Source organism: Malaclemys terrapin, chromosome 11 (assembly GCF_027887155.1).
Source record: "Malaclemys terrapin pileata isolate rMalTer1 chromosome 11, rMalTer1.hap1, whole genome shotgun sequence".
Classification (NCBI taxonomy): domain Eukaryota; kingdom Metazoa; phylum Chordata; order Testudines; family Emydidae; genus Malaclemys; species Malaclemys terrapin.
The window spans coordinates 6,729,989-6,754,899 of record NC_071515.1 but is presented as its reverse complement, the minus strand read 5'-3'; the positions used below and the strand labels follow the sequence as shown (position 1 = coordinate 6,754,899).

The 24,911-nt window shown below is 46.5% G+C and overlaps 1 protein-coding gene across 1 annotated transcript in view; it reads right to left on the bottom strand.

Moving 5' to 3' along the window:
* Positions 1-309: 309 nt before the first annotated feature.
* Positions 310-24,911, bottom strand: part of TRPM8 (transient receptor potential cation channel subfamily M member 8) — a 104,384-nt gene continuing 79,782 nt past the window's right edge. The window contains exons 20-26 of the mRNA XM_054044163.1: positions 24,251-24,422; positions 22,990-23,167; positions 16,528-16,718; positions 11,190-11,289; positions 7,236-7,269; positions 5,806-5,893; positions 310-1,893 (exon numbers count right to left, since the gene is read on the bottom strand). Coding sequence (XP_053900138.1) covers positions 5,843-5,893; positions 7,236-7,269; positions 11,190-11,289; positions 16,528-16,718; positions 22,990-23,167; positions 24,251-24,422 — 726 coding nt within the window. The 3' untranslated portion in view covers positions 310-1,893; positions 5,806-5,842. The remainder of the gene's footprint in view (positions 1,894-5,805; positions 5,894-7,235; positions 7,270-11,189; positions 11,290-16,527; positions 16,719-22,989; positions 23,168-24,250; positions 24,423-24,911) is intronic.

Sequence of the window (24,911 nt, the reverse complement as noted above, 5' to 3'; positions counted from 1 at the left end):
AGAATCCTTTTCAAACAGAGATGGGTGCCTAGTGCAACTGTTTCCCTAATTATTCCCAAAGTCTTCTCAGTTGTGTTGCAATTCCTAGAGTAAGGCAATGGGTGAAATGTAACTGGCAATAACACGGAACACTTGCCTGTAGAACTGAGATTAGATAAATAAATACAGAAAGTGTCACAGGGGTAGCAATGGTAGCAGAATCTATTTGGCTTAGGAAAATACCTTGTTTATCTTTCCCACCCCGAAATAAGGCAAGAAGCCAGAGTTAACTTCTTATTTAATGTGTATGTTCATAAAGGTACATTTGATTCTTTGTTACACTACTCGTAGCTACATCCAGCACAATACGCAGGAGAACAACACTGTTACAGGTACCATAGAATATGGCATGACAGACAATAAAAATGGAACAAAGGCACATTTTCCACAGTAAAGGCAGGCACAAGTGACAAACAAAAATCCATTTATATAAAGTAGATTTATCTTAGTCGTTTAGGACCCAATCCAACTTCCATTGAAGTCAGTGGGAGTCTGAGCACGTCCTGACAAGCCTTTCCAATGTGGGACTACTGAAATCTTATGTTGCACTGCTGAACAGGTATCACCTTTAGTATTGGTGTTGTAATCAACACTGAGCTTGACCTGTCTCAGTGCATTTGGTAAGTTTGGATAGCAGATCACACAGCAAAGATGTGAACAGCAAGATGCTGAAAGAGTTTTATTGTAACAGGCAATTAATAATGCTTCCCCTGGAAAATATATTCAGTTGTTTTCTTATGCAGAGAAAACACAGCAGTCATTTGAGTTAATAGCTTGCCGGGGCTTGGCTCTCCGGAAGACTTTCAGCATGTAACACAAAGGCAGAGCCATTCTGGTTGAGCCAAGCTGACATCCAGCTGATCTTGCTACGGGCAGCATTGCATTTAGAAGCCCCTTTCCCTTCCAGCAAAGAACACTCAACTGGGGACACTTGCTTTCTAAACTACTGTGATACCAGGAGCTAGCCCTGCTGTTGCATCAAATGAGTGGTGAATCACATACCACCTCTTGTTTGTTAAGGAATCAGAACACGAACAGGCCATACAGAACTTGAACAAGTGAAACCAAATGCAATATCAGGGCCTTGCAAAACATCACTGTTAGACTTATTTATGAACTGCATGCCTTCAGCACTGGAGTGTAGGCACTCAGTCTGGACTACAAAATAGTGTCTCAGACAAATCTGAAGAAGTCTTTAGTGTTCACCAGGAATCCAGGTGGCAGGTTAGTTTTGGAGGCCAAGTGCAATATGTCCTATTAGGGAAGGCAGGAGGCCTTTCATCCTCATATGCCAGCATGTAAAAATGTAATCCGGGTTTGGAAATCCACTATGTGAGCAGCAAGGAAGGCAGGGGAGGAGATCATTGGGGGGTCACTAAAAGGAGCAATGAGGCCCAAATCCTCAAAAGTATTTAGGCTCCTAACTTTCTTTGAGCTAGGAGCCTAAACACCTCTGACGATCTGCACTTGAGTGTCTAGTTGAAGCCTGGGTGAAGATCTGTTCCCGAGACTCAAACCAGAGCGGGTTGGCAGCAGAATTGTTGGAGTTAGGAAAGTGATCTCTGAGCAGCTGATGAGAGCTATCTGCTTACAGCCAATAACTAAAGACTGAGAAGAAAAGCAACAGATCAGCTTCTAGAATTTGGAGCTCAACTAGGAGGATCATGTTTTATCATCAACATGTAAGATGACCATGGAAATAAAAGAGCCCAGAGCTCTGAGACGCAAAAAAGCAGAAATGTCATTTTAAAAGCACCATGCATCCTCCTCACGCCTTTCCAGGTGCTGCCATTTGTGGCAGGATACGATTCGCTTTGAGACGTCTCCTAGAAATTAGTGTGAACAAGTCCGTACCTGCGTGAGCAAAGAAAATAGAAAGAATTTTAGAATAAATCTCCCGCTGCCGTCAGTTGACACCTTTTGTTTTCATTCCAGTATCTGTCAACATGGAATCCAGGGGTCTAATCCTAACAAATTACTAGGGATAAAAAGAGCTTGCTGCTCTGCTAAGAAATGAGGAAGAGCGGCAGCTCTATCCGATTCAGAGCCGTGGCAGTGGGGAAGTTTTGGGGCTGTCAATTCAGCATCTTCTGCAAGTGCTGGGCCTGATTCTCCAATGCCCTGCACTGTATGCAATCATTTCCCCCTGCACCAAACGAGTGCAGCGTGGATGTAAACATCACTGTGCTGATTGGTTACACCCCTTGGCCGAGGTACTACAAAGATACAGCTTCAGCTTCTTGGGAGGCAATCGCTTGTCTGCCCTTCCCATAAATCTAGATTAGTTAGTACATTGGGTCATTTTTCTGGGAGAGCCCAGCTTCAGAACCTGGACAGCTCATACACAAGAATGCGTTCACAGCATCCAGGAAGATTTCACTGACTGCCAGCCAGCAAGCAGTAAGCCATATTTCAGATGGACCCAATATCCTCAACTTCCATTATACTTCATCACTTAGGAACCAGAGTAGTGCCCAAACTACCAGACTAGAGTTCAGACCTTTTACCTGACTTGAGCTAACTGACAAGTTGAACAACTTGGAATTTACTACCTCTAAGGACTAGAGAGACGAAGAGCATGGCTACACTTGCAGATGTAGAGCGCTTTGAGTTAAACCAGCCTTCGGAGAGCGCAGTAGGGAAAATGCTGTAGTCTGTCCACACTGACAGCTGACAGCGCACTGGCGTGGCCACATTTGCGGCACTTGCAGTGGCATTGAAGTGGTGCATTATGGGCAGCTATCCCAGCATGCAAGTGACTGCAACATGCTTTTCAAATGGGAGGGGTGGGGTGGAGTGTGACAGGGAGTATGTGGGGAAGAGAGAGTGGGTTTTTGGGGGGCTGAGAGCATGTCAGCATGCTGTCTTGTAAGTTCAGACAGCAGCAGACCCCTCCTCCCCCCCGCCTCACTCTCTCATACACACACAGCATTCCACAATAACGACTTGCATGCCAGCTGTCAGAAACGGAGCTTTGAAAGGGCATTTCCGCATTCCTACAGGAGATCAAAACAATGACAAGAGTGGCCACTTGATTTAAGGGGATTATGGGACTGATCAGAGCACAGTAACGCAATACCTCGTTCACACTGATGCCCGGGTGCTGTAGCCAAGGCACAGCAAATGTTATTCCTCTCGCCGAGGTGGAGTACCAGCAGCGCTGTAGCCACGGAGTCAGAGCGCTCTACGTGCCATGCCAGTGTGGACGGGGAGTGAGCTAGTGCACCTGGGGCTGCTTTATTGCGCTGTAACTCGCAAGTGTAGCCAAACCCTAAGCCCTTTCCTCGAACCGTGCAGTTTACCCCCATGGTTCGCTCTGGCATTGCGTCTTATATAATCATTTACCTCTGCAAAGTGGGCATAAAATCATATCCCCCACTATGAGCGAGTGGAGAACTGAGTTGGCAGCGTTTTACGCTCATTTTGCACTGGTGAAAATGATTCTCTACAAGGAACAAATCTCTTCAATCCCTGAAAGAAAGCCCTGTGGCTTTAAAGCAGGGGTGGGCAAACTTTTGGGCCCAAGGGCCATATCTGGGTATGGAAATTGTATAGCGGGCCATGAATGCTCACAAAATGGGGGTAGGGGTGTAGGAGGGGGTGAGGACTCTGGCTGGGGGTGTGGGCTCTGGGATGGGACCAGAAATGAGGGGTTCAGAGGGCGGGAGGGGGATCACGGCTGGGGCAGGGGGTTGGGATGTGTGTGTCGGGGTAAGGTCTCAGGCTGGAGGTCCGGGCTCTGGGGTGGGGCTGGGGATGAGGGATTTGGGGTGTAGGAGGGTGATCCAGGCTGGGACCAAGGGGCTCAGAAGGCAGGAGGGGGATCAGGGCTGGGGCCGGGGGTTGGGGCATGGGGGGGGTGAGGGCTTTCGCTGGGGGTGCAGGCTCTGGGGTTGAGCTGTGGATGAGGGGTGCAGGCTCTGGGGTGGGGCTGTGGATGAGGGGTTTGGGGTGCAGGAGGGTGTTCTGGGCTGGTATCAAGCGGTTCAGAGGGCAGGAAGGGGATCAGGGCTGGAGGTTGGGCCACGGGAGGGGCTCAGGGATGCAGGCTCCGGGCGGCGCTTACCTCAAGCAGCTCCTGGAAGCAGCGGCATGTCTCCCCTCTGGCTCCTACGCGGAGGTGCGGCCAGGCGGCTCTGTGCACTGCCCCATCCGCAGGCGCCGCCCCTGCAGCTCCCACTGGCTGCAGTTCCTGGCCAATGGGAGCCGCGGGGGCAGCACGCAGAGCCCCCTGGCTGCACTGCTGCATAGGAGCCAGAGGGTAGACATGCCGCTCTTTCCGGGAGCCACGGCATGCACGTGCGGAGAGGCTCCTGACCCCGCTCCTCGTCTGGAGTGGATTAAATCAGCTGGTGAGACAGATGTGGACCGCGGGCCATAGTTTGCCCACCTGTGCTTTAAAGTTTAGTTTGACATAGTAATTCCAGATAGTCCTCACTTCCAGACAGCCACATTTCTTATTCCATTTTCTCTGCAAAGGCAGATGCCAGTCATTGCTAGTTTGGATGTTGTTCTACATCACTCTAGCCTTTTCATCAGGCATCTCAAATTCCTTTTGCTATCCCAAGGGCTCTGAATTCCTCACACCATTCAGTAACGCCTGACAATCACAAACTGAAGAAGAATAAGGAAACCTATCAAAGGAAGTAGACAATTTGCTGAGAGAGAAAGGATGGCCTTGTTGGTGAGCGTACTAGCTTAGGATTTGGGAAATCTTGGTTCAGTTCCTAGCTCTGCTATAAACTTCCCATGTCATTTTGGGTAAATTACATTCTATGCCACAGTCCCAGGGAATAACAGTTTGGCCTACTAAACCCAGGGTTGTGAGTTCAATCCTTGAGGGGGCCACTTAGGAATCTGGGGCAAAATCAGTACTTGGTCCTGCTAGTGAAGGCAGGGGGCTGTACTCGATGACCTTTCAAGGTCCCTTACAGTTTTATGAGATAGGTATATCTCCATATTAAAAAATAATCCGTGCTCTCTCATCCCCTTGGGTCTGTCTTTTTGATTTAGCCTCAGGGATCGGCAACCTTTGGCACGCGGCCTGCCAGGGTAAGGCCCCTGGCGGGCCGGGATGGTTTGTTTACCTGCCGCGTTCACAGGTTCGGCAGATCACAGCTCCCACTGGCTGTGGTTCACCGCTCCAGGCCAATGGGGGCTGCCGGAAGAGGCGCGGTCTGAGGGATGTGCTGGCTGCCACTTCCTGCAGCCCTCATTGGCCTGGAGGGTGAACCGCGGCCAGTGGGAGCTGCGATCGGCCGAACCTGCGGATGCAGCAGGTAAACAAAGTGGCCCGGCCCACTAGGGGGCTTACCCTGGCAGGCCGCATGCCAAAGGTTGCTGATCCCTGACTTAGCTGATCAGGACAAGCACTTTCATTGTGTCTGTACAGCACCTACCACAATGGTACCCCTGATCTCAGTTGGGGCCTCTAGTATAAATAATACATAAACTGGTACAGCTTGGAGCTTTTCAGCAAACAAGGGGTCAAAACAAGACAATTCTGATGGGGTTTAATAGGTTTTTTAAAAAATTACCATCTGGAAATTAAAGATGGTGCTAGCACATCCTTGGATCTAATCCAGAATGACCAAGTGAGACAGAAACCCAGGGCCTAGTGTTCCCTTTTCAATGCTGAAGGTATAAATAGAAGCATCAATAACCAATGTCAAATGGAACCCTTCCTCTCTCTTAGACAGATGCATTTAAGCACTGGAGATGCTGATTAAATCCTCTCTTGTACGTTAGTCAATAAAGCGAGCTTACATTGCTGAGGTTTGCCGCCTCTGCTTTCAAGTTGCTTTTATTTTATTTTGTTAGCAATCTCTTTCAGAAGGCCTTTCAGATCATTAAGCTAAAAACAAAAACAAATCAAGATTCATGTTAGTTCGAAGTCAGCCTAGCTTATTCCAAGGCATTTTTGCAGCTTGGATTACAGCCAGAGAGATGTATGAGGCAAATAAGTACCGGTAGTAAGTCCTTTCAAATGCCTGGGAATGGCTGTAAAACAGTAACAATAACTCCCATGGCACCTCCAAGTTAAACTCCTGTTTCTTTGGTTACCCTCTGAATGCCAGCTGTTAGTGACTGAGCATTAGCCAACTGCTATTTGCATTTATCAGACAAACTCAGCTGTGCAGATAAACAATGCAGTGCTTATAGTTATTTTTCACAGCGAAATAGCCCTAGTGAGCAATAGAAGTGCCTCTTCAAACATTGCCCCAGTACAGTCCATTTGGAAGGACAACCACCATTACAATGTTCATCAATGTAATAAATGTAGTGAGTCCTAATGCATACCTATTTCACGCATTTAACAAGCGGGCATCATGAAACCAACTGACTCCAAATTACTCTGAATCGGCCTTGGCTCCTGAGACGGGATCACAGATCTGGTCATTGGAGTTTTGTGGAAACCAGTCTCCTGTAAAGACTGTTATGTTTTTACACTTGTTTCCTCTAATGCTTCTTTCACTCAGATGCACACATGGCAAACTGATACCCTTACCCTCCATGAGACATCACTTACTTCCTGGGAAGTCAGTGGGACTACTCATGGATAAGGTGCTGTAGGGGGATCAGAATCTTGCTTGATGGAATTAACTGGACAGGTGACAGCGCACACTGCCGCATGAAGTTTCTGCCTTCAAAGTGTATTTACAATGGGGGAGACACCTTGTTCAGTTACTATGCAACACTGAGATTCCCTTCTGCTTTAGAACTCTCTAGTGGTTTTCTAGTAATCAAGCAATGGGTCTGACAAGTACATTGCTCTGAGGCAGTTCCTGAAATTGAAGCACGTTTAAGGCACTATTTAGAAATTAAATCCTACCTAATAAAGCTCTTAGAAGCAGCAGCACAGCATGGCTTCTCTCCACATTTGCAGAGCTTAGAAAATATCTGCTCCTTCATTCTTCAGCACAACAAGATGCTTCTGAGCATCTAAGCGACCTCATGTGGCTGTTGTAACCTTATCAGACATCTGTGCCACACACAAAGTTTTCTGCTTGAGGCACAGTGCCTCTGCTCTGCCCCCAATACAGGACAGTACCTTAGAAGTACAGCCCTAAGAAAATTATATCTGACTGCAGTTAAGTGTAAACAATGCATAAATAAAGGGGTCCAGTTTCTATATATGCCACTCACTGTCATATCACATAGACACATATTTCCCAGACCAATCAAAAACAAAGTACCTTCATATCCAGTTGTCTAAATCGATGTGCCATCCTGTGAAGAGATGACAAATACTAAAATAAGTGTTGTGGGACTAAAAATTAAACTAGCGATTGGCACCTACTCCTTGATTCAGTGTCAAACTGTGCAGCAGAACATTACATACAATTAATTTAAAGCAGGACACCTAGTCACATAGGAGCACCCAAAATGTGGACCAAGGAAAACTATGGCTCTTGGATCCTAGAATGCTCTTCTACTCTGAATGCACACAGCTGAAGGTTAATGACAAGGCTGATATTGACTGCAGGTGTTATTGCCTGGGAACTCAAACAGTTCCCATTCATCTTTCCAGGATGAGACAAGTCATTATGGTTGTGTGCACCTGGTTTTGATCACATCTAATATAACTCTGTACAAATTACTGTCAGTTTTGCTCTTGGCAAGTTTCTTACCTGACCCTTTTTGGCTCAAAATTTGGCCACCCCAATTTGAATACATCTAGCTTGTAACTTAATGCCGAGCAGCATATGGCAAGTCTTAATTATGCATTTAAGGATGGAATGTCCACAACAGGAAAGCTGCATGCCCTAGCACTAGTGAAACCCTCCACCCGAAGTTACCAGCTTTTCAATGCCAAAAATGGAAATGGAGAACACCTAGACACTATTGGAGGGTTGCTTTTTATACTCAGTAGCATGTTCAATAAAGTTGCATGCGTGGTCTCCATGGGAGTTGGGTAAAAATCTGCCCCTCTGCCTTTTGATCACTTTGTTCCCTGATTCTGGTCTGTATGCTTTTTTTTTTTCTTGGCAGTTTGTCTGACTTAGTTGTTGCTGTAAAAATGCTGAGGTGATTCCTGAAAGAACTCTGAGGCTGATCAGCCAAGTGTCAGGATTTGACAAAGAATTTGTGAAGCTACCCGTAGCCTTAGGACATATTTAACCTTTCAAGTCCCAACAAAGAATTGGAGACCCCATCTACTACTAGTGCTTAGTAAAGATTTCTGGTCAGCTTGGAATCCCCGCAATCTATGTATAACCTTATTTCTCACAGTTACATGTCTGGTATGCGTCATTAATTTATGTAAAAATGATTGCTAGCTCTTACATAGCACTTTTAATCAATGAATCTCAAAGCACTTTGAAAAAGGAGGAAAGCATGAGTCTTTGGGTTAAGTTTAGAGGCGAGAGCAACAAGGGTGATGTCGTGATGGGCGTCTGCTATAGACCACAAGAACAGGAGGATGAGGTAGACGAGACTTTCTTCGGACAACTAACAGAAGTTTCCAGATCACAGGCCTTGGTTCTCATGGGGGACTTCAATCATCCTGACATCAGCTGGGAGAGCAATACAGCAGTGCACAGACAAGTTTTGGAGAGTGTAGGGGACAACGTCCTGGTGCAAGTGCTGGAGGAACCAATTAGGGGTCATGTTCCTCTTGACCTGCTGCTCACAAAGAGGGAAGAATTGGTAGGAGAAGTAGAAGTGGGTAGCAACCTGGGCAGCAGACATTGACTCCCTCAGGGAACTGAGGGGCAGGATCCCTTGGGAGGCTATTATGAGGAGGAAAGGAGTCCAGGAGAGCTGGCTGTATTTTAAAGAAGCCTTATTGAGGGTGCAGGAACAAACCATCCTGATGTGCAAAAAGAATAGCAAATATGGCCGGTGACCAGCTTGGCTTAACAGACAAATCTTCGGTGCCCTTAAACACAAAAAGGAAGCTTAGAAGAAGTGGAAACTTGGACAGATGACTAGGGAGGAGTATAAAAATATTGCTCGAGAATGCAGGGGTGTAAACAGGAAGGCCAAAGCACAATTGGAGTTGCAGCTAGCAAGGGATATGAAGGGTAACAAGATGGGTTTCTCCAGGTAACTTAGCAACAAGGAGAAGGTCAAAGAAAATGTGAGACCCTTACTGAATGGGGGAGGCAACCTAGTGATAGATTATATGGAAAAAGCTGAAGTACCCAATGCTTTGTCTCGGTCTTCACAGACAAGGTCATCTCCCACACTGATACACTGGGAAGCACAATATGGGGAGGCGGTGAGCAGCCCTCAGTGGTGAAAGAACAGGTTAAGGACTATTTAGAAAAGCTGGACATGCACAAGTCCATGGGGCCAGATGCAATGCATCCAAGGGTGCTGAGGGAGTTGGCTGATGTGATTGCAGAGCCATTGGCTGTTATCTGTGAAAACTCGTGGTGATTGGGGGAAGTTCCAGACAATTGGAAAAAGGCAAATATAGTGCCCATCTTTAAAAAAGGGAAGAAGGAGAATCCGGGGAACTACAGACGGTCAGCCTCACCTCAATCCCTGGAAAAATCAAGGAGCAGGTCCTCAAGGAATACATTTTGAAGCATTTGGAGGAGAGGAAGGTGATCAGGAACAGTCAACATGGATTCACCACGGACAAGTCATGCCTGATCAACCTGATTGCCTTCTATGATGAGATAACTGGCTCTGTGGATATGGGGAAAGCGGTGGACGTGATATACCTTGACTTTGGCAAAGATTTTGATACAGTCTCCCACAGTATTCTTGCCAGCAAATCAAAAAAGTATGGATTCTATAAGGTGGATAAAAAGCTGGTTAGATCGTCGGGCTCAATGGATAATGATCAACGGCTCGATGTCTAGTTGGCAGCCGGTATCAAGCGGAGTGCCCCAGGGGTCGGTCATGGGACTGGTTTGGTTCAACATCTTCATTAATGATCTGGATGATGGGATGGATTGCACCCTCAGCAAGTTCGCGGACGACACTAAGCTGGCGGGAGAGGTAGATATGCTGGAAGGTAGGGATAGGGTCCAGAGTGAGCTAGACAAATTGGAGGATTGGGCCAAAAGAAATCTGATGAGGTTCAACAAGGACAAGTGCAGAGTCCTGCACTTAGGACGGAAGAATCCCATGCACTGCTACAGGCTGGGGACCGACTGGCTAAGCAGCAGTTCTGCAGAAAAGGACCTGGGGATTACAGTGAACGAGAAGCTGGATATGAGTCAACAGTGTGCCCTTGTTGCCAAGAAGACTAACGGCATATTGGGCTGCATTAGTAGGAGCATTTCCAGCAGATCGAGGGAAGTGATTATTTCCCTCTATTCGGCACTGGTGAGACCACATCTGGAGTACTGTATCCAGTTTTTGTCCCCCCACTACAGAAAGGATGTGGATAAATTGCAGGGAGTCCAGCGGAGGGCAATGAAAATGATTAGGGGGCTGAGGCACATGACTTATGAGGTGAGGCTGAAGGAACTGGGCTTATTTAGTCTGCAGAAGAGAAGAGTGAGGGGGGATTTGATAGCAGCCTTCAACTACTTTTGGGATTCCAAAAAGGATGGAGCTCGGCTGTTCTCAGTGGTGGCCAATGACAGAACAAGGAGCAATGTTCTCAAGTTGCAGTGGGGGAGGTCTAGGTTGGATATTAGGAAAAACTATTTCACTATGAGGGTGGTGAAGCACTGGAATGGGTTACCTAGGGAGGTGATGGAATCTCCATCCTTAGAGGTTTTTAAGGCCCGGCTGGGATGATTTAGTTGGGGTTGGTCCTGCTTTGAGGTCTCTTCCAACCCTAATTTTCTATGATTCTATGATTATCCCCACCTGACAGATGGGAACATTGAGGCACAGAGAGGTGATTTGCCCAAGTTCACCCTAGCAAGCTAATGGAAGACATTTTTAGTATGTAATTGTACATAAATAAATCTATTCAGCACATATTGTCAAATTTGCAAAATTGTAATGAAAATTTAACAACCTAGGCAACCAACCTGCACTATGCTAATGGATTATAAAATCTCCAATATTTTACTTGAGGCAGAATGGACGAGCTGTTTTAGGCTGATTTTATTAATATATTAGTGTATAAGCAGACTTTCTAAATGTAAAAAAAGGTTTTCTTTTTCTTATTAAAAATAAAAAGTTTGCAGAAGTGCAGTTTCGTCTAAGAGTCGAGCAGAGAGACAAAACAGACATACTCCTCTGATGCATCGTTTGCTTTGGAATTGATTTTGACGAGGTAATTTTCTTTCATGACTGCTTCCCATGCAAGCGTTTCATTGTCCTCATATTTTGAGCCTGAGAAATACAAAAAGGCATTAGACTAACAATTTGCCTCTACTGTTTTGAAATGTGAAAAAGCCTGCCGGTGATTCTGTTCACCAGAGCTCACGGAATTCATTTCTCTGCATACAGAAAATTAGCAGCGATAATGTAAATAGAACATTAATGTATTTTATTTCCTTGTCACAGCACGGGACAAGCTAACTGGGTTTGTATTAAAAAGAGAAATTGACTCACATTTCCACTCCAACTTCCAAATGGACACAATATTTGAGGTTTCGAAGCATTCAGCTTTGGGGAGGTTTTAAATGAAATGTGAATTTCAGGCAAACATCAAACATGCGAGTGATGCTGTGTGACAATTTGGGGAACCTCACAATGTAATCATTCTGTGTCATCCTACGGGGAGGGAGGTCACCTTGGTAACAAAGTCACCTCGGAGGAGTTTCTGGTCACCGGAGGGTGTCACCTGACAGAGAAGACTGGAAAGTTATAAAAATAGAGGGGGCCAGAATGTAGATGCCTTATGAGGCTGGGGACCCTGCCTGCTTACCTGAATCCGGATGGTCCCCTGATTCCAAATGAGTGGGAGGGATAGCTCAGTGGTTTGAGCATTGACCTGCTAAATCCAGGGTTGTGAGCTCAATCCTTGAGAGAGCCATTTAGGGATCTGGGGTAAAAATCTGTCTGGGGATTGGTCCTGCTTTGAGCAGGAGGTTGGACTAGATGATCTCCTGAGGTCTCTTCCAACCCTGATATTCTATGATTCTAAGCATTCTTGAGTGGCAACTGCGGTTAGGATTTGTGTTATGCTCTAAATGAGCCCCACTCCCTCATGCTTTATGTAAAGTAGAAGAAGAGCAATGGTGAGACTGGCAAGGTGTCTGTATGGGTTATATACCTCACAGCTACCATGCGCCTTCTGAGAGCGTTCAACAGGGACCAGAAAGCTCACACCTTGTGGGGGAGTTCTGGGAAAGGGTGTGTTTAAGCTACAGGGGAGTCTAAAGGGTCAGCACTGATCCCAGGGGCTAGGCAGCTGGACAGCAGGTTTCAGCCCTCAGGAGAGGGTGCTAGACAGAGGATCTGCACCCCAAGTGGGTGCCTAGGGACCCCAGGACTGGGACAGTGGTTGGGCTCCATTCAGGCGCCAGAGGCTTAACACACCAGGGAACCCAGCAGCTGGGTTCCCTCACGGCAGTCTAGTGAGTGGCCAATGGGGGGTGCTTGACCGGGACCTGCAACCGAACCAGCCTTCTGCCTCAGTCAGGGCTGCCAGGTGACTTAAGCCCTGATTTTGCAAGCTGCTCCCTATGAGCAGTCCCCTGTGCCCACACCGAATCCCTCTGACGGCAATGGGAGTCCACCCCCCACAAGAGTGAGTCCGTGGCCACCTTTCCCCACTCCTTGCACTGGAGCGGGAGCGAGAGCATTATGGCTGCCTACTGCACAGGGAGTAAGCAGCCCCCAGTGTTCTTTACCAGCAGCACAACTCTGCTGGTGCAGCCACAAATTGGCTCTAATTAAGTCCTCCCATTAGGTCTAGACGTACAAGATCAATTATTGATCAGCTCAGCAGGCGTTTCTATGGTCAGATCATCATCTGTCTGGTGTGGAAGCTAAACGCCATTTGCAACACGGATGATTTGGGCAACCAAACCCACAAACAGTGCAGGGGATCTGCACATTCTACAAGTAACTTTTTCCTAAACTAAGTAAGAGTTTCAATCAATGCTGCAGGGCAAAAGCCGTGCTGCTGATGTATAGGAAAAAGCCTGTCAATTAATTGAAGCTCTCTTCTCTCTCTCATCTCTTATGAATGGCACTTTACAAAAAGCTGGGAGAATACCAGAGACAAGAGCCAATTTGTCGGAAAAGCTTGTTAAAGCAATTCATATCTGTGCTCGCTGACCGAATAAATGCAGGGAGAGCTGTTAGAGGCCCTACCCAAAGCCAAGAATGAATTTCTATATATACGTGTTCCTGATATAGTTCACTTAGCAGCAGCAACAGCCATGTGGTCAGAGGAGTATTCGTTTTCTTTTTCCATCAATCTCCAGAGGGCAGAAGAGCCGCTGGAGAAGTTAGCACTGCTAACAGGCTGTCCTTGAATAATGTATTATTCATAGATTCATAGATTATAGGACTGGAAGGGACCTCGAGAGGTCATCGAGTCCAGTCCCCTGCCCGCATGGCAGGACAAATACTGTCTAGACCATCCCTGATAGACATTTATCTAACCTACTATTATAGTGCCCACCCAAGCGTCATTAGCTGAAGGAGCATAAATAAAGGGCAAGGATAAATATCAGTGGGTCAGATTGGGGTGGGGTGTTGGCCTATACCTCTTAGATTTTAACCCATCAAAACACAAAGCCGCTAAGATCTAATAGTTTTGCCACCCCCATTGTGTCGTTACATGAAGACTATAACAGGGTTCAAAAAAGAACTAGATAAATTCATGGAGGATAGTATCAGAGGGGTAGCTGTGTTAGTCTAGATCTGTAAAAAGCAACAGAGAGTCCAGTGGCACCTTTAAGACTAACAGATGTATTGGAGCATAAGCTTTCGTAGGTGAATGCCCACTTCGTCGGATGCATGTAATGGAAATTTCCAGGGGCAGGTATAAATATGCTGGCAAGAAGCAGTATGGAGATAACGAGGTTAGTTCAATCAGGGAGGGTGAGGTGCTCTGCTAGCAGTTGAAGTGTGAACACCAAGGGAGGAGAAACTGTTTCTGTAGTTGGAAAGCCATTCACAGTCTTGGTTTAATCCTGAGCTGATGGTGTCAAATTTGCAAATGAACTGAAGCTCAGCAGTTTCTCTTTGGAGTCTGGTCCTGAAGTTTTTTTGCTGTAAGATGGCTACCTTTACATCTGCTATTGTGTGGCCAGGGAGGTTGAAGTGTTCTCCTACAGGTTTTTGTATATTGCCATTCCTGATATCTGACTTGTGTCCATTTATCCTTTGGCCAATGTACATGCCATCATGTAGGGGGCATTGCTGGCACATATAACATTGGTGGACGTGCAGGTGAATGAACTGGTGATGTTGTAGATGATCTGGTTAGGTCCTGTGATGGTGTTGTTGGTGTAGATATGTGGGCAGGAGTTGGCATCGAGGTTTGTTGCATGGATTGGTTCCTGAGTTAGAGTTGTTATGGTGCGGTGCTCGTTATCTCCAGACTGATTCTTGCCAGCATGGAGGATAGGTCCATCAATGGCTCTTAGCCAGGATGGGCAAGGATAGTGTCCCTAACTTCTGTTTGCCAGAAGCTGGGGAATGATTCCCTGTTCTGTTCACTCCCTCTGGGGCACCTGGCATTGGCCACTGTCAGAAGACAGGATACTGAGCTAGATGGACCTTTGGTCTGACCCATTATGGCTGTTCTTATGTAAGTGCCCAAATCAACAAATCGGGGGGGGGGAGGGGAGGGGGAAGAAAACTATGAAAAAGTAAGTACTGTATTGATTGGGAAAAAAAATGGAAGTGATCTTGTATTTAAATCTTGTTGAAGACTTTAGTGTGAGAGCTGCTGGCTCAATTCACTCCCAAGCCTCATCCGAGATTGTCCAGGAGCGCACCACTGCCAATTCTGATGTTGACAGGAAATGATTTACTCCTTTCATATACAGGCCAGGCTGCCCAGCCATCAAATAATGATTTTCAGCCTCTGCCAGCCTTGGCTAGAACCGAATCAGTGCCCTAAAGGAGAAAGTCTCTGAAATCTACTAAGCACCAGATGCACCTTGAAAGGTGCAAATTTCATTATTTTAAAAGTTCTTTACAAATATCAACTAGTTATACCTCAGTACCTCCAGGATAAAGACCGTACAGGGATCACTTTACCCACCACCGAACTGCTTTAGCCGTTGGGGCGGAATGCAGGAGCTGCTTACCTCCGCAAAAATCTGAGCAATTTAGATCAGAAAATGAAAAAAACTTCTATTCTGTCCAACTGCAAATTTAAAAGGCAGGAAGAAGTACGGTGTTAGCCCCAAGGTCCTGGACAAGTCTTAACTTAGATTTTAAGCACAGTGGGAAGTTTATTCATCACAAGAAATCAGGGACTCCACCGTACAGCTACTCTGAAACATGGTACCTTCAGCAGCACACAGTGACAACCTACTGAATTACTACAGTCACTTGTGACATCATTTCATTTCCCCTGGAAGGTCTCCCATCTAAATACCAACCCCAGCCCATTGTTGCTTAGCTTGTGAGATTCAACAGGATCACAGCACACAGTAGCGTGGCTGCAGCCCAGAACTGGGCTCCTTTGGGAGAGTGATGAATGTGGGAGCTATATGTAATGTTTTTATGAATATTGTGTGTTTGAGACTGCAGTATGGCTGGCTCTGTGGAACACTATGGGTAATGCCAGCTTCAACTCTCTGCACACACCCCAGCAATCAGGCAATGACTAAATAAAATGAATGAATATATGGAGATATAGCTATCTCATAGAACTGGAAGGGACCCCAAAAGGTCATTGAGTCCAGCCCCCTGCCTTCACTAGCAGGACTAATTACTGATTTTGCCCCAGATCCCTAAGTGGCCCCTCAAGGATTGAGCACACAACCCTGAGTTTAGCAGGCCAATGCTCAAACCACTGAGCTATCCACTAGTATAATTATTAATGCTCAAATGGACAATATGACAACTCCACTACTACAAGCCTGCCTCCGTCCCACCAGGGGAGATGCATAAACCCAATTGACCAGGTTCAGATGTTCCAGGACAAAGAAAGGGACTTTGAAATAGGTAAGAGACTGCCTATCAACTCAGGATGGAGACACACTGGGGCTGACTGAGCGAGAGGGTACTGACTGCCTGTGACAAGGTACATTTGCAAGGTAAGGCTAAGGTTTAGGTTGGAGGACATAAGTATAGGCCTTTTGTTGTTTTGAGCCTCTTCCTCTATTTGTTGTGTTCCCATGAATAAATACATACTTTGTATTGAAGAAAGTGTTCTGCCACTGAACTTTCACACTGACTGCAGGCTCCTGGAAAGAAATCCAGGGCCACCTGGGCCAAAAAACTCAGTTGGACCTGCTGAGGACACTGGGGGTCAACAGGGGTGCCATAACCTGGTGACCCATTCTAGGAGTGGAATTCAGTTGTGGGATTCTACCCGGAGAGAAGTACAAGCACTGGGAAGGGACGACTACAAAGGGAATGAGTGCTGAGACAAAGGTACAGCTCATCCTAGAACCCTAACAAGGGGTAGAAACAACACCCAATCCTACTTACAACAGATGGATGGCTCTTTGCATTCTTTTTTACAGCAGCATTTAAAGCATTTCTTCATCACCATGTAGATGTAGGCAAAGATGACGAAGGGAAATGGAATAGTCAAACGGCTGCCGTACTCCTGAACCAAGAAATAGCGCTGGAACTTCCACACCTGGTCGTTGTTTTCTTGTACTGATCCAACCGTGTAACTAAGGGGCAGATTAAAAGATAAACCTCTGTTTGTCTCAGGGTATCACTAGTTATTTATTATCCAATGAAGATTTTCGTTAGATCCAAATAAGAGAAGTTTTCCTATTAGCAAGGATGGGGAATTGGTTTTACATAGTTTCAGTCACATGAACATCCTGGATTTAGAAGTTGGACTCTGATTTGGAGAGGCTGGAAAACAAAGGAAGAAGTGGAGCAGAGGAAAGTGAAAATACACACTGATTGCGAAAAAAGGCACCCTGTGTAAAGACTAATAAAAGATTAAATGATGTATGGAGCTCTTCCTACTTGTGCCAGTCTGGCTTTAGGGGATGTTCTTCTAGCTTTGCCATACCACACAGGCTGCCCTATAGCTAGACAATGGGTTGCACGAATAATATTTGCCAACTCTTACAATTTTGTGCAAAACTAAAAAATAGGCTGTTTGCAAAGCCTGCAACTCCTCCGAGTTTATTATAAGGAGTAGTATTATAGGAGCCCAAGTCATGGACCAGAACTAGGTGCTATACAAACAAAACAAAACCATGATACCTGCCCCAATCCTTTCCCGAGATATTTCAAAATGGCTCTTTCAAGAACTCTTAATAGGATCTTCAGAAGGTTAAGATAAACTTTAACATTTCTATAATCTAGTGTGAAAGACTAAAGACAGACAGGATATGATCTACATTATTCTTGCTCAATCAGCAGCGTTATTACAAATTGACAGATGATCAGAGGAGGTGGGGAACCAGGGAGAAGGAATCACACATTCCATTAATAGGTGTGACTACGCTCTGCTTGTGGGTTCCTCGACATGTTTTACACACACAGGTCTTCACCCAGACTGCTCCAGGAGCCCCAGTTGGCCCCAACACAGATCATAAGCCAGCAGCCAGAACCACACTTCCCACCTACCAGAGTCCTCCCTGGCCCCCACAGACCATGCAGACAAACAGCCTTTGCAGCATGAGTTGAGGATCGACAAGCTAGGACAAATGTCAGACCAGGTTTCACACAGACTTTCATTTTCTGACTAGCTCCAGTCCATTCTGATTTTACCAAAAGCAGTTCATCCATTACTAAAATAGTCAATACTTTTAACTCTGTTTATCTGAAAGACCCACGACCCTAAGGATTTGTGATAAGGTGAAGAATGACTGATAGCACATTTCAGATGTCAGACTTACCTGTCGGGCCAGTCTAGCCTCCTCAATGGGTAACTCCCATCTAAAATAAAAAGCCATTAATATCTCCCTAGAGGAAGTCTCTTGAGTTCTTCCATTCATCCACAGATGATACAGCATAGTGCTTGTGCTACAAGTCAGAGTGATAAATAGCAGGAACATTAAGGCACTAGTGCACTGAATGCTTGCTACAAATCATGCACCAGAGCAGCAATTCTGGTTATTATTGAGTCATAAAAAGAGCACATTAAATAAGAACGTAGCCATCTGATCTGGTGTATTGTACTACTGGCAAGATCAACTGATGGAAAGCCCCAGCTCATGGTTAATAAAACATTAATCCAGATTTTAAGTCCCTCCTAAACTGCAGGGGTTTGAGTCCAGCCCAGAGAGATGGAGAAGAGCTACAACTGTTGGATCCAAATCTGAGTTGGGATTTAGAACCCATCCCAAAGGTGGCGGGGTGGGTTCTAGTTTTGGAAGTTTAACTCCGCTGAGATCAAATGTTTTAGTTTTGGGAAGGGACTAAGGTAAACTTTTTCAGCAGCACCTATGTGCCTTAGGAGTTTCCATACCTGTAGCACTCCATGCCCAAAGTCACTTTTGAAAGTGGTAACAGGGTGCAAATTCCAGCAGCCAGCAGCAATAATCTTGGAAGATTAAAGTCCTAGGGTCCAATTTTCAAAAGCACCTCGCCGATATAGGAGCCCAACTTTTCCCAGGGATGAAGAGTCATTTAAAGTTGTTAATGAAGTAAAGGCGGTTCATCATCCGCAATTACTGCTTCTGGGCCCTGGAACAGACACTCAGTACCCACCCCACAGCTAACGTCCATTTATCACTTCAGGCTCTGTTTGTAAGCAGCTGGCCTGTGCATGGCTACTTGCATTTACCTCTGCAGCCAGGTAACCCCATGGCTTGAGAACTGGTACTGGATTTTTTCCAACCATTCCAGTGTCAGCGTTCACCTCCAAAATGGGAGTAAGAGACACCTCTCCCTGATGGGCACAATCTGAAATCATTTGGCAAGCTTTGGAGGCAGCTCTGCCAGACATAGGGAGGCCTGTGGGAAAGTCGGTTGGTGCAATGTTTTAAGTCATTCTCATACAGTAACTACTGCATTTTAAGCAGAATGCAGGGCCAGTTGGCTGTTTAGGAAGTGGCTTTAACCCTATTCTTGCAAGAGACTCAGCGAGGCCCTTTACCTCCATCAGAAGGAGATGTAAAGGAAGCTGAGGGTTCAAAGGCAGCAGAAAGACACCTAACCAGCCTCTGCATATTTTCCAGACATCCCATATCGATTTTACTGACATTGCAATGGCCACTGCACTCCATCAGAAAAATACAAGGAGCTATAAAACCAAGAGGTGAACTAATTTCACTTGCAATGTGAAACAAAATTTGTTATAGGAGTGTCAGGGAATGTGGCAGCAACAGGAAAGTGAGTTTCTGCTGGGAAAAAGTAAAATCATCAGATGGGATGCAGCCACCAATGCGGAAAGATTACCTGGCAAAGAGCAAAAATTGATGATCGAAAGAACTGGGCTTGAACAAACAACATTAAGGCAAGGTAGCTACCAGAGTGCACGGAAGGGATAAGCCTGAAGGAGCTGATTGCACACTGTTCAGCCCTGAATGTGAAACATATGAGCCGCAAGTGCTATTCTTCCGTGAACAGCAGGGTTGGGTGATGAATGCCCCAAGTGGCAAGGAGAAGAGAAGCTTTGAGCGCACACATTGTGAATATAACTTGATTGCACTTTAACTCCTCTAAAAGTTGCCCACTCCTATACCACTGTAATGCCTGGCGGTGCTGAAACTAAGACATCACAGCCAGCATCCAACCCTGCTGGACAATGGACAGCCAGCCTATGCAGGGATGAGGAAGAGGGTGTGGCAGTGGATCCGTGTGCATGTGACTATGGCATGGTTTGCCAAGGCTCTCTTATTTTAAAGCTAAGGTACCATTTGATTTTGACTTGCTAGTAATCTTTGCACCAGATGCAAGAAATAATCTATTGGTTTTGAAGTGTCAAGTGGCAGAACTTCTGGTCACAAGATGTGAACTTTCTATCAATATCAATTACGTCCGACTTTGTCATGCTCTCCAATATGGATGTGCAAATCCCCTTAAAGTCACTGGCACATACATCTCTCAGGGGAGCCTATGAGCCTTCTGATGTATACTTAGCAAATGTTAGAGGCTTCCAATTTCAAATGAAAAACATCTGTGAGCAGTGATATTGAACAGCAACAAATGTGCATGTTCTTTTGGAAAGAAAAGGGCCTGTTAGATATTGACTTACACTGCGTGTGGGTGTCTGAGCACGAGAAGCAGTAAGAACCTCCTCATACCCCTCTCCAGATCTTGAGTTTGGATGTGCTGTGGTACCAGTTTGGTGCTGTTATAGCGCAGTACCAATTACAAACCCACCTCCAGGAGCAAATAGAGGAACAGGGAAGGAATTGTGGGTATAGTTCTTTTCCCTGGGAGGCTTTTACGGTAAAGCAGCCACAGGCCGTCCCCTTACAACGGGCGGTGTCATTGTGGCACAAACTAGACCAAAGGATGGTTAGCTACTCCGTGAAATGCCAATTGTGCAGAGAGCTGTACCTCATCAGGGTCCAGTTTGTAACTCTTGTCGTGAATTGCTGCAAGTAGAGGATGCTGCTGAAGATTATGGTGGATGTATTTTGTTGATGGTCATGGCGTCTACTATCTTTAGATGTCTATGCCTTCTAATGTATTTTATTGCCCTTGTCCATGTAGCTGCAGTGTACGGTGCGTAATAGGCGCTAGGTGGTTTTCTAGTTTGTAATTTTGGAACAATACAAATAAATACGAAGGAACTGAAATGACAAGCACGCACGTAAACAGAACGTAGCTCCTGCACATGGCCAATTCTATCCCTCCCCCACCATTCTCCACTTCTTGTAACCCGCTGCCTGGGAAAGAGATTCTGGATTCTACTCCAACCGCTGCTACCACCCCATGGCCCACGGTGGCAAGGAATGGGGGGATTCTTAACTCCCCAGTCTCCTGAGCAGCCCTGTTGGGACTCAGGAGAATCCTAGCCCTTACTTTGGATCGAATCATTTATTTGAACGAGTGGACATTTGGGGGAAGTAGGACACCTCCTCTACAGATCTGAGTATTGCATGTTTTAGTCGGACCACAAGCATGTATTAAATTCAACATACTGCCTGCTACCCATTACTGGAGCAGTCTGGGAGTGTCGGCATTCAAAGGGTTAATAGGACAGTAATTATACAGATGTAGAATGTTACACAAATACCGGATTATCATCCACGCTGAAGATGATAATTTAACAGTCCTGAAACAAACAGAATCAAACCCTCTCCGCAGATCCCTTGGTTAATTCAGACCTGATCCGGCAGCAGCTCTCCTACTCCCAAACTCTCCCTGAGCTCTATGGATATGCCATAAAGGAAGGCCCTGCAGGGCTGGATCCCAAGCTTACGATAAACCACCAGGGCTAGCTGAAGAGTAAGGACAGTCTGTACTTAAGGCACTGCACTGGGATTCTTCTGCCACTGACTCCCTGGGGGACTTTTAGGACAGTCCCTTGGTCTCTGTGTCAGTTTCCCCATCCATAAAAGAGGACAATAATACTCCCCTCCTCCCACCCCAACTTGCTAATTAGACTTTCGCTCTTTGGGGTAAGGACTGTCATACTACAGTGTGCACAGCCCCCAGTATAATGGGGCCCTGGTTTTGGTTTCGGGCTCCAGGTGCTACTGGACTATAATGATTATTTATTTAACAGAGAGTTAGTTGATCTACGGCGCCACGTTTGGAGATTTTGATTGAAAAGCATCATGGGCTTGAGCACTCAGATTAACCTAGGAGTGGCAGACTGAACTCTATATCCCACTACCACCTAAAAGACAGAGAATGAAAGCATTTTAAAGGGCTAAACCCTCCACCCTCAAGGCTAAACTTTCTCAACCATGTAGGACAGGAAAGCCACCCCAGCCCGATTCAACCAGTGAAGACTTACCCAGATCTAGGGTCCAGGTCTGGTGCAGAGCGCAGCCTCTGCTTTTCCCACCCCGGCTGCAAACATGTGGATAAGGAAAGGGAGGGGCCCCAGCATTGGCTCCACCCCCCTGTATTCTGCTGTCAGTGGAAATGGGCTGGCAGGAAGGGGTGAGTAAGCTGCAGCCGCCTTTCCAAGCTGCAGTGAGTAACGCTCTGAGGAAGGAGCTGCAGTTCCTTCCCCGGGCTCCTCCCAGGACAGCATAGCTACACAATGCTCCTCATCCAGGGCTGAGTGTAAGCTCGCCATTCTGCCCTCAGTTCCCTACAATCAGGACAAGAACCAAGCTGTCTTCCAAAAGAGGAGCACCAGACACGTGCAGGTCAGTTTGTAAAGATCTGCTCCTCCGGGAGGAGAGGTGCTACATAAATACGAGTTCTAAGTACAAACAGATGGTCAGTGTATCTAGTAAACCTGAATCTGTGGCTCCTGCAGATGCTGCCTGGATAACATACTGTCCCTCTGCTGACTTAAGTCACTTGATGACTTCACTCATGAGCCAGCAAGAACATTGCTCTTCACACCCGTGAAACAGCAGGATTCTTATCAGCTCCACGTCCTACCAGCTCACAGAAATGGAGTGGCTCTCGTGCATGTCACATCACACCATTGCACATGCTTCTCATTCATGTGTGTACTTGCAGCACGTCTAGCGCTTTAGATTTATTGATGGCAAGTCACCTGAAGGAGCTGGGATTTCAGCAGAGCTGCCATTTTTATTTTGCCGAGGTGGGGAGGTTCTTTCCGGTAACGAGGCAGATATTTAATTTATGGGAGGGGCTTTCTTTTAGGCTTGAAAACCTTGGTGCTGTCCAGCTAAACAGCACACTACACACACCCTGGGTCTCTGACGTTCTCTGGCGAGTGTTAAACCTGTGGAGTCTAACACAGGGCTTTCTCCAGCTTTTCCATTCCTTAGTAGACTTTCTAAGAAGGAGGTTCCCTCTTGGACCCATTTTCCCTTGGTCTGGCCATTCTGCAGACTGCAAGGGTCACCATCAGAGAACCGCTCATCTAATACATACCCGAACATGGCAACCAGCAGGTTAACCAGGAGGATGTTGGTGGAGAGCATGTAGATGCACACCAGGGGGATGGTGATCCACTCCGGGAAGCGGGGATGGTTGTTAGCATCCAGTTCTACACACAAAGGTTTAGACTCATTCCCGGAGAAGGTGCAGCGATCAAAATTGTATGTGGTACCTAGAGCAAGAGGAGGAGAGAGTGAGACTGCGGGGGCTGTGCAAAGGAAGCCTTTTGCTCTCCTATGTGTCTGTAACATCGGGGATTTACCCCAAGACCACCCACTGATGCTACTGTTTAGCATAAACAGATGAAATGCAATTTGCCTGGGAGTAGACTACCACTGCTTGAAACCAGCGTTAGCGCCATCAGCAGTAGCTCTGCCTGTCTGCACTAGGCATTTACAGCAGTGCCCTGGACTGCAGTCATTGCTGGCCAGACATCAGTGCAGCTGCACTAGGGCCGTCACTGCAATGCACAGGGGAGGGCAGACCGCGGCCCTCCAGTTTATATGGAGATGGCGGTTGCAAAGGGCAGCTTGTGAACTAGAGACATGAACACGGCAACGATATTCCATTAGCACCGAACACACCATACGCACATGTAGGAGAGTGCGCCAAAAAGCTCTGGCATTAGCCATTTAGCGTCAGACAAGTCAGAGAAAGACTGTAACCACGACCATCCCTCCTTCCGATACTGGAATGGATTGCATGGGATGAAGTCTCGTGTGAAAACCCACCTTCCTGCTGTTTGGAAGGAAGGGGTCAGGAAGGTTGGAGCAGGAGTCTGTTAGGGGGGTTGATTGGAGTGAGTATGAAGGTGCTGTACCAGGTTCCTGGAGAGAAGGGCAGTGGGAACCGGAGGGGCACGTTGGAGCTGGGCCAGGTCTGGCGAAGTGCTGGGTGCCAGATGGGAGGGGAGTGAGGGCTCCTGTAACGGGGCCCAATTTTCAGAGGGCTGATGAACCACATCCCTCTAAGGTCTCCAATCACGCCCCCACTGTCATCTGATGCCTTGGCCCCAGCCACTTATAGTCTATCCTGCTTTAATACTGGCTTGAACAGTCATTAAGGGTCAAATCCTTCAAGCAGCTGTCCATGGGCAGACCCGCGTCTCTGCAGAGCCCCACTCAAGTCAGTAGGGCTCAGTATAAACACAGATCCAATGCAGGATCTGGCCTTAAGAGACACTGTGGGCTCCCTAGCTGAGCCAAACGAGTGCAGCCCCCCCTGCCCAGGGGAGGTACACACAGAAGATGGCTACCATCAATGTCATCAGGGTACTGGCCAAACATGGCCAGGTAAGGCTCGTAGATAACTGATCGGAAGATCCATTCCCAGCGGTACTCATTCTTCCTCAGGATGCCCTGCCTGGCCACGCCAAAGGCCACCATCCACACACCGAAGAGGAACAGGAAGAAGAAGACATCAATCATCTAGAAAAGGAGGGTATAAAAAACAGATCAGTGCATCATCCACATTCCTGCAGCAAGTCACAATGTAAGGAGGCCAGGAGTTTGTTCCCTATGAATTAAACAGAAGGTTAGGAAGTGATGTGAAAATCCAGTCCCTCAGCAACACACTATAGCCACATTTTCAGATGGCCTCCATCCAGTCTCAAAGGGTATGCTCGAACCTAAGTGATTATAAGATCAGTGCCTGATCCAAAGCCTATTGAGATCAATGGGAAAATCCCATTGACTTTCATGGGGTTTGGATCAGACCCCAAAATCTACACATGCAAGTTCTGTACACAGGTCCAAGATGAATAACTGACCTGATTCACACTCAGACATAGGTTTCACGTATGCAACATTTAAAACAGCAAAACTGGTAACCACTTCCGACAATTTGGTCCTGGGCACCTTGAAAAAGAAATGTTCATTTTCTAGATGCCCACAGGTGATGGATTGCTGAATTCCTTT